The sequence below is a fragment of the Leptonychotes weddellii genome, chromosome 7 (assembly GCF_054177405.1).
Source record: "Leptonychotes weddellii isolate Sample4059 chromosome 7, ASM5417740v2, whole genome shotgun sequence".
Lineage (NCBI taxonomy): Eukaryota > Metazoa > Chordata > Mammalia > Carnivora > Phocidae > Leptonychotes > Leptonychotes weddellii.
The window spans coordinates 87,417,796-87,427,968 of record NC_138375.1 but is presented as its reverse complement, the minus strand read 5'-3'; the positions used below and the strand labels follow the sequence as shown (position 1 = coordinate 87,427,968).

The 10,173-nt window shown below is 39.8% G+C and overlaps 1 protein-coding gene across 2 annotated transcripts in view; it reads right to left on the bottom strand.

Annotated features, from left to right (window-relative positions):
- Positions 1-10,173, bottom strand: part of DMGDH (dimethylglycine dehydrogenase) — a 65,899-nt gene that overhangs the window by 4,173 nt on the left and 51,553 nt on the right. Inside the window, exons 15-16 of one of the 2 annotated variants that reach the window (XM_006731875.3) lie at positions 8,768-8,902; positions 1,258-1,869 (exon numbers count right to left, since the gene is read on the bottom strand). In XM_006731875.3, the coding sequence (XP_006731938.1) occupies positions 1,654-1,869; positions 8,768-8,902 (351 nt within the window). In that variant the 3' untranslated portion in view covers positions 1,258-1,653. Of the gene's footprint in view, positions 1-1,257; positions 1,870-8,767; positions 8,903-10,173 lie in introns of those variants that run through there. The other variant, XM_081826680.1, reaches the window with a different exon arrangement.

Below are 10,173 nucleotides of genomic sequence, written 5' to 3'. Positions count from 1 at the left end.
ATATTCTGTGCTATATTAGCTATATTCACCATGATACATATATCCCCAAGGCATATTTATACCTGGAAGTTTGTACCTTTTTGACCCCCTTCATCCATTCTGCCCACCCACCAACGACCCTCCACTCTGGCAACCACCAATCTGTTCTCTGTATCTGACTTTTGTAATGTTTGTTCATTTTGTTTCTTAGATTCTGCGTATAAGTGAAATCATATGGTATTTTTCTTTCTCTAATTTCACCTAGTAGAATGCCCTCCAGTTCCACCCACATGGTCACAAATGGCAAGATTTGTGAATTCATGTTAAATACCCAGAAATGGAGTTGCTGGATCAGACAACAGTTCTATTTTTACTTTTTTGAGGAACCTCCATACTGTTTTCCATAGTGGCTGCACCAAGATAATATTCTTGACAATTAGGAAATTATCAAGATTATCAAATTTTGTTACCAAGATTTCCCTCTTTTCTCATACAAAAAGCTATACTGAAGAGAAATGAATGGCCTATTGGAGTTCTAATATATGATTGCCTTTTTTTTTAATATATGATTGCTTTAATCAAACATTTTAAATGTATACTTGGCACCTTTGTAAAACTTACAAGAAATTATTTTACAATTCTGTAATTACATTTTATGTTTCACATTCAACTTTAATACCTAGGAAAGACTCAATAAATGTTCAACAAACGTGTATATAACAAATTGTAAGTGATAAGCCACCTTTTATAAAAAGATCTGATTTGTTCAGTCAACTAAATTCAATTTTGAAAAATTTAGCAGGAATTATTTCTAAATACATCTTTTTTTTCTTGCTGTACACAGTGCTAAGGGCAATCCTGTCAGCTCTTAAGCTCTTGTTTGACCTGCTTTGTCAAATGCTCTGTGAAAGGATATTCAGAGAGGCACATGTGATGTCAACTTGCATTAATTCTTTCCCAAAGGTGTTCAGTATTCAAACTGTGTTTTTACTGGCACAATCTATGTTTCAGCTTCATTTCAGAAACCTCTATAAGCGCTGCTTCCTTTGGAAGACTATTCTTTTTTGCAATTACTCTTCTAAAACAACCTTTGAAAGGCCAATAATGATGCCCCATAATACCGCTTGCAGGGAATTCATTAAGAAAATAAGCATTTCAGAGAATTGAATAAAAATTCATGTATCAATATTAAATTTTACTATTTTCATTGTAGATATATTATAAAAAATTAAAACTATCCCTTATTCAACTACTGTTTCCCAATGAAACAAATCTATCAATAGTACTACTTTAGTTTTTTATGTAAAACAATTTGTTTTCAGGTACAAGAAACATAAGCATATATTCCTAAAATTATACAATGTCCTCTAATTCAGTTATAGTAGTGATTGTATATTAGTGAACACCTAAATGTTTTGCTGAGTTTTACAAACAATATAGGTTAATAAAAACATTCATTTCAAATGTCTTCATTTGAAAGAACAACGTAAATCACTAATCCATTATTCTCTCTTGCTGAGGAAAGAATTGAGAAAGGTTTTATTAAGATCATAAATCTAGATTTTGAGGATTTTGAACTGAATTCTTGGTTTCTTGTATTCTCCCAAAGATCAGTTATGGTGTTTGGCAGAGTCACAGAGCTAACATAATTCAGTTTCCTGCTGAAGGTCTTTTTCAAATGTCATCCTTTCCACTTTTCTTCCGAAGCCGGTTTCTGGTTGGTTCTGTCAACACCAAGGGTTCCTGTATGACGCTTGCTGTGTAATTTTTGCCCAACAGCTCAACTTCCACCTGCTGTCCTACTTTACTTAGCTCTACAGGGACATAGGCAAATGCCAGACTCTTCTGGATGCTGTAACTGTAGCTTCCAGACGTCGTGTTGCCAACCACCTGAAAAACAAGAGCCAGCAATCCTCAGCATCTTGGCCATGGTTTTGTGCTGCTTCTCTCCAGATTCAAGTAGGTTCAACTTACAACCTGAAAGTCTTAGGGATTACTGTCTGTGGGGCTAACACTAGGAAGAAAACTTTACTTTTGAGGAGTAGGCTTACAAATTATGAAAAATAATTCTCAAAATACCTATCAACAGCCTCGAACTTCTCAGTTTTAAATCACACCTAGTTTTTTTTTTAATAGCTGGCACTATTTGGCTCAGTTTCATGCCAAGAGATCTGATAGGAGGAAGACTCAAATGTTTTCATTTTAAACTTTAGAAAAGAATTCTCTTCCATCATCCAACTAGCATGGCAATAATAGATACAAGGGGAAAAAATTCTAAAAATCCAAATATAAATGTAGTCAACTGTTCCTGTTGGGATTGAGGACATGGCTGGCCAAAAGAGTGCTGAATTAAACTACTGATACATCAATAGTCAATGTGAAGCAAACATTCTATGAATACACAGCATTTAGCAATTCCTGGCAATTGGTAGGCACTTAATGTTAACCTCACCCTCTCTAGATCTACCATGTACAAAACATTTTGCTGGCACCTGGATGGCTCAGTCATTAAGCCTCTGCCTTCAGCTCAGGTCATGATCCCAGGGTCCTGGGATGGAGCCCCGCATCAGGCTCCCTGCTCAGCGGGAAGCCTGCTTCTCCTTCTCCCACTCCCCCTGCTTGTGTTCCCTCTCAGGCTGTGTCTCTGTCAAATAAATAAATAAATCCTTAAAAACAAAAACAAAAACATTTTGCTGGACATTCTAGAGCATGAATGAGGTTTGGTTCCTACCCTCAGAAGCTTCCAGCCTGCAAGTTGAGGAATTAATAGAGATACAAGAAAACAGAACCGAGAAGCCAAGGAAGTAACCATCATCAAGCAGGATTTGTTCTCCATTTGGAAGGGGGGTGGAATTAGGTAGGTGGAAAAGGAGGATGAAACTTTCCACGATGAGCGGAGACATGGAGTCAGGCATGAGCAATCAACATCAGGGAGGATAAAATGGAATCACATGGGATGGCAAACCAGAGAAAAGTACTGAGCAAAGAAACAAAACCCAGGAGATGAAAACAAAGGCTTTACACTGCAAAAATAAATAAATAAATAAATAAATAAATAAATAAACTAATCAGGCTTCTTATAAAGATAAGAGGATGAGTCGAAACCATATCTAAAGGAAAAGATGAAAGAGAAACAGTAAAATGGAAAAAAAAAAAAGTGACAGAAAGTGTCAGGTTAAAACACCATATTTAAAAATTGTAAAAGGAAGGGGCGCCTGGGTGGCTCAGTCGTTGAGCGTCTGCCTTCGGCTCAGGTCATGATCCCAAGGTTCTGAGATCAAGCCCCACATTGGGCTCCCTGCTCGGCAGGAAGCCTGCTTCTCCCTCTCCCACTCCCCCTGCTTGTGTTCCCTCTCTCGCTGTCTTTCTCTGTCAAATAAATAAATAAAATAAAATAAAAATAAAAATTGTAAAAGGAAGACAACAAAAGCAAAATATGATCTATAGCCCTACTCAGAATGGCTTCTCTTGGCCACACAACAATGCACTAGTCCTTACAGCCTTACCGTTTCATACAGCAAACCACTTGTAGCTGGTGCTCAAACACATTCACGGCCGGGAATCAGCCTGCTGGTCTTTCAGCCGCCTCAGCAAAGAGCCCACTACAGTCAACAGTCTTATTACAGCATTTTTCATCTTTAAGATGCTGACACATTTATGACATTAAATACGGACTCGTGGCTCTATAACCCCAGTTTGTAATTATCTCGTGGAAACCCCAAATCAGAAGCTCTCCATATCATTTCTGAACTTATTATGGGGAGAACTGGTTGATTAAAAGAATAAAAAACATGAATGTATTCATTAGTAAAAGCTTCTTTGGCAGATTATTAACTGCCAAGGTGTTGCTGAGAGAATACATATGCTTTAAAATGGTTTTTCCGGGGCGCCTGGGTGGCTCAGTCGTTAAGCGTCTGCCTTCGGCTCAGGTCATGATCCCAGGGTCCCGGGATCGAGCCCTGCATCAGGCTCCCTGCTCAGCGGGAAGCCTGCTTCTCCCTCTCCCACTCCCTCTGCTTGTGTTCCCTCTCTCTCTGTGTCTCTCTCTGTCAAATAAATAAATAAAATCTTTAAAAAAAAATAAAATGGTTTTTCCTTTTCTTTTTTTTAAGATTTTATTTATTTGAGAGAGAGAGAGAGCACAAGCAGGGCGAGCAGAGGGAGAGAGAGAAAAGCAGGTTCCCCGCTGAGCAGGGAGTCCGACACTGGGCTGAGTCCGGGGATTCCGGGATCATGACCTGAACTGAACGAAGGCAGATGCTTAACCAACTGAGCCACTCTGGGTGCCCCTAAAATGGTTTTTTTCCTTTAGATCATTGTTAAGTAAAATAAGGCAGGGATTTGGGTCAGGAAGGTTGGAGTTTTAATCACAGCTTTTGGAAGACTTTCTTGGTAACCCTGGTTTCACTCCCTAGTCTGTAAACCTGAGGTCTAGAGAGGTAACCTGATTTGCTTGGGCAAGCATCTTAAGAAAACAAGAAGAGGCCACAGCAAGGCTCTAGGCTAAATCCCCTAACTCACTGGGTCAAAAACCTACCATCCCTCTTGAGAGATTGCGTGAACCATTTCCCCAGGCCTTCCCATCTCTTAAAATCCCAGCAGTGATTCATCTTGCAGTTACTGCTGCATGAGTAATGTAAAGAAATAGCAAATTTACTGTCCGAGTGCTATTTTTAGTGTATTTATTGAATGTGTTGCTTTCTGCTAGATTACTTTCATTTCTCCTTTAATTTCTCTCTAATCCAATGCTGAGTAGCCCAGAATATTTTAGAAGTCCAGACTTTCCTTGGTATCTTATTACTAAATTTCTAAGGAAAGGTTTTCCCTAGCAACAATTTTATATCATTCTACCTTAAAATCTTCCAGATTCAATTAAATCCATTCCTTCTTTTTGTTCTGTGAATCATAAAAACAACCTGTGCCCACCCTCTGCGTAGCAGCTTTTCATATTCTTTGTTAGACACTGACTTTCCTTTTACCAATATAAGCAATCCTCATTTATGTTTAGCCTTTTCTTGTTCCTCTCTGTGAAAATTCAAGACCCCTCTGACTTAGGGGAGCTAACAGGGTAGATGGCCTTTGAAGGAGAGGATGTAATTTAAGTTGGATGATACATTGTATTTCTTTGGCTGTCCCTCTGTGCCTTTGTTTTTAAATAATAAAAAAAAGACTGCTTTCTCAACTCTCCAAACTTCATTTCTACAAAACACCCGTTTTTTGTAACTATAAAATATTTTTAATCAAGCTTGATGAATAAAATACACATGGCCATAATCCAGATTCTGGTCAAAATTAACCTATGACTGGGGCACCTGACTGGCTCAGTGGGTAGAGCCTGCAACTCTTGATCTCGGGGTTTTAAGTTCAAGCCCCATGCTGGGTATAGAGATTACGTAAAAATAAAATCTTTAAAAAAATTATTTTTAATTAAAAAATAACATATGACTAAGATAAGTGACAAGACTAATTCTTTTGGATGCCTTACAAATGGACTCTTCCAGCCATTTTCAGAGAAATATTTAGCAATGGCAACATAATTGGGAAGAAAAAAAACAGGATTACCTAACTTGGAAGGACAACATTCATCCTAATGCATAAAGAATCTCATTACTATACAAGTCTGCAGTTGCTGAAGAGACAATTGCTTTAACCAGTTGCTAAGATTAGTGAAACTACTTACATTAGTTGCCTACATCCTTTATACAAAACACCTTCTTTAAAACTTCCCAACAGGGGCACCTGGGTGGTATAGTCGGTTAAGCATCCGACGTTTGGTTTCAGCTCAGGTCTTGATCTCAGGGTCACAGGGTCAAGCTCCCCGTCAAGCTCCACGCTCAGCATGGAGTCTGCTTAAGATTCTCTCTCTCCCTCTCCCTCTGCCCCTCCTGTTCATGCTGTCTGTCTAATAAATAAATAAAATCTTTTTAAAGAAAGAAAATAAAAAAACAAAACTTCCCAACAAAGCTGCTTTTATAACAGAGCCCTTTTCATACCCACCCTTATGCCTTGATTTTTAAAAATTAAGCCTTATTTAAAATCATAATCCCTCCTGGCTTCACTGCCCATCTCTCAATCGGACTTTCCTTTTCCTCAGGGCACTCAGCACCCTCAGATGTGCCATTTAGTGAGTATGTTCACTGGCTAGCTCTCTCTCCCCTGGAATGTCAGATCCATGGAGGCAGAGAAGCTCATCTGTTTTGTTCACTGCCACGTCCCCAGTGCCAAGCGTATCTCTACCACATAGTAGACAGATTTGTTGAATAACAAATTTGTACCTTATAAATTCATACCTTATCCCTGGCAGTGAGAATATTTGCAAGAATAGAATACCAAATACCAAAGGCAGTACAAGTCCCAATGAAGTCAGGAAATAGGAGCAAGAACTATTTCCTATCATTCCAGAGTATAAAGAGGATCCAGAAGATTCATTTGCATGGTGAGAAGATGACCCTACTGAGCATCAAAGAGCAGACAAGCAGGTATCAGGAAATTCAAGGGTTATTTTTAAAGCCAGCTACAACTGGATTAACAGCTCTGTAAGCAGATGGCATCTGGGAGGAAAGATGAAAAATATAGCAGGTAAACTCAGCGCACTGATACAGAAAAGGAAATAAAATTCAAAAATGGAACTCGGGTTTTCAGCTCAACCCTCCCAGCTTTGAGATATAGTTGACATGTAATGTTGTGTAAGTTTAAGATACAAGTTTCCAGGATTTTAAACTTGCATTTGGGTGTCAGGTTTATACTGTGTTCATCAGGGTTGGTGTGGGTTTGCATAGAGAACATGATAACATAGGGGAGCCTGGATGGCTCAGTTGGTTAAGCGTTGGACTCTTGATTTCAGCTCAGGCTGTGACTCGGGGTCTTGAGATTGAGCCCTGTGTCAGGCTCCACACTCAGCGGAAGTCTGTTTGGGGATTCTCTCTCTCCCTCTGACCCTGCCCACTCCTTTCCCCCTGCCTCGCACACTCTCATTCTCTGTCTCTCAAAAAAAAAAAAAAAGAACACAATAGCATCATCGGTCATTCCATGGCCAAAACAGAAAGCCAGTGCAGGGGCTGGTGTGGACCATATTAGAAAGCTGGCTGAGAACGAGTGAAAAAATGAGAAACAGAAGAAAGAGGAGGTGGGGGAAATTTGATGACTAGGGGAAAAATTAATTAGAGGTGCAAAGAACCTAAGACATGATCTCATCATTTTGTAGATGAGAAAATGGAGGCCCAGAGAGGCTAAGATCAGGTCAAGCGAAGCAGCTAGTTAATGGCAGAGGTGATTATCACTGGCAATTGTGGGCAAATATGAAGTGTGAGGAAAAGCCTATTAAGAAAAGAGGTCTGAACCAGACATTTAGAACAGAAAGGAGGAGGAGACAGTGAGGTAAGAGGCTCAAAGAGAATGAACTCAGCACAATTAAGGGTAAAGTGTTTAAGAAAGAGCTCGAAATCTGAGAAGAGTCTCTTAGCTTCATAGGGTCTAATAACATACACCTGCTTCTGGGATGTAGGACAACTGTGGGTCTTTAAGTGAAGAGAATACAGTGGGACATGAGCAGAGACAGAGAGGACAGCAAACTGGAGTATTCAGCGTGGCTTAGAAGGCAGGGTAAGCAATACCAAGTCCAACTATACCCGGGTCAGAAACTGGTTCTGTCCATCACTAGCCGAGCAACCTCAAGCAAGTTACTTCACTTCTCTGAACCCCCAAGCCTCATCTCTAAAATGGGATGACCATACCTATCTGGGAGGGGTGTTATAAAATTAAATGAGTGCATAAGAAATATCCAGCGCATAGTAGAAACTGTGTAGATGTTAGTTGTACATCAAATGGATCCATGCCTCAGCCCACATGGCCATTTCTTTAGTAAACCAAAGACTGAGATTTGATGCCACTGGCTTTCTCCCCCTCCAGTACTCTTTTTGTTACTGAAGAGAAGAGGGAAATGAAAACAAGGATCAAGGAGGCATGAGAAAAAAACCCATGGAACCAAATCTCTGAGTCTTTGGGTATTGGCCAAGCAGACCTTGTTCAACAGGGAACAGCTGTTGCAATGAGCCTCGGTGGCCATGTGCTCACCCCCTAATCTACGGGGAGAGTACCCCATCTGCCTGCTAGCCCCAGCCAAAACACAGCAAAATCATAAACCAAACTTGGTCTTACGAAGAGTTGTAAAAAGTCAAAGACATGAAGTTCTACTGGTAAGTTATCTGGTTTTACTGAATGCCAACAGACAGAATAAAACAACATTCCCAAATGAGAAGAAGGCACATTTACCCTTTCTGAAGAACTAAATGGTTTCTACCTTTCACTTTACTTTCTAAGGCTCTACCCTCTGTTGCATGGAGATTTTCACTTGGAATTTTTTTCTGCAGGTGTGCTAAGGTTAGAATTACTTCCTTCTCCAAGATCCCTTAGAAGCTAAACTAGAATGCCAGAATTTTTTTTTAATAAAATCCATCTCTTGCATTCAAAGATCATTTGAGCCTCTAAATTATACCTTCCTCATTGTCCATTGTATTTTAAGTCCTTTGTTTTATTTTCTTTAATCGAAGCATAGAGAAGTTGATGTTTTTAAAAATGAGCATTTCATTTTCCTTTCAGTTAACTGATTTCTGTTTCTTGAATGTCAGCTCAGAAATCAAAGTGTGTCACGCAACCAATAGATAAATAGCAAAAAACAAAACAAAACAAAACCCTAAAAAACACAACTCTAAAAGGAAACAGAGACAAGGAGGGTTTCTGGTGCAGAAAAGCTGCAGTGGCCCCTGGCCATGAGGTCCTCAGCACTCACCTTGCCATCATACCAGATGCTTTCATTTCCCTCCGGATCAATATCGTCCGTTGCCAAGGTGAGGCAGACCAGTCTCCGTTTCAGCCCCTTGGCTTTAATCTGTTTCAGTGCTTGCTTTCCTATGAAGTCTGCTGGCTGCAGGAATCCAAGATAATGATGATGAATGAATGCTCAGACACTGTGACAAGGTTAGAGATGCAAGCATTTAAATTTGTCTTTGCAATTTTCTCGCCAATTACACATCAAATAAAAATACAGATTGATCAAACATCTAGACAAATATTTCTTAGTCCTCAAATGACAGTATCAGCCACCTTTTCCTTCAGAATAGGTTAGACTTAAGGGTAATAACTTGTGATAACAATTATACCAGAACCACCTAGGCAGAAAAACAGAAGGCATGATATTGCGATGGTGGATTATGAAAGCGACCCTTGGATCTAATGATTCTGGACAGCATTACTGGATGGTAGTGACCAAAGTACTACGCAATTTCTACCTATAGTAAGCCTCTTTCAAGAAGGAAATTCATGGTTTTGAAATGTGATGTCAAAACACCCCCGAAATATTGCACTTTTTTTTTTTCCTTCCTTAGAATAGTGATCCAAGAAATGTGTCAACTGTTGGATTGTACTCAGTTCATTCAGGAATGTTATTGACTGCCCTATGTGTGAGACATCATGCTAGGCCCTGTGTGGGTTACAAAGTTAGATGTACATTTTGATCAAAGAGCTTATTCTCTAACACTACGCTTTTCAACCTTGTTTTTCCTCCTTCTATCCAACACATGATGGATGATGTTCCTCTTCCTAATATGTTCCCCTGGGCACACTCAGGGTTATTCCCAATGTAACACAAGTGAGAGTGACATTGCTCTAGGGATAACCTTGAGTCCATGCTTATGTGTTTAAAAAAAAAAAAAAGTAGGAATCATGCAAACTTCAGGACTTCTATATTTATTAGTCTTCACCTACAACAAACAGGTGAGTGAGGACTCCTCAGGGGAGACACTTAGCTAATAAAGGAGGCAGAATTCTACCTAACCATCATGCCAAGGACACAGGGTAAGTGTGAGAAACTAGGCAGAGGCCAAGGGCAGTCAGAGTGGAAGGAGAGAAGGCTGACCCTGGAGGGGCGTGGGCTAAGGCTTCTACATAAGGGAGCCAAACAAGCATCTCTGATCTTCCCGGGAAATGGGGGATCTTTGATATACAAATCACATCGCTACAAAGGAGATTTAATTAGAGGTTACAGTGTGAGGCGGGAAATTCTCAAAAGAGTTCTCCTGAAACAAGAAAGGCAACAACTTTAATTTCCTCATTGGCCAAAGAAGAAAGGAACCAGTATCTCATGCCAAAAATGTCCTCTGCCACCAACATTTAGGATTTATACAGCTCCTTCTGCAC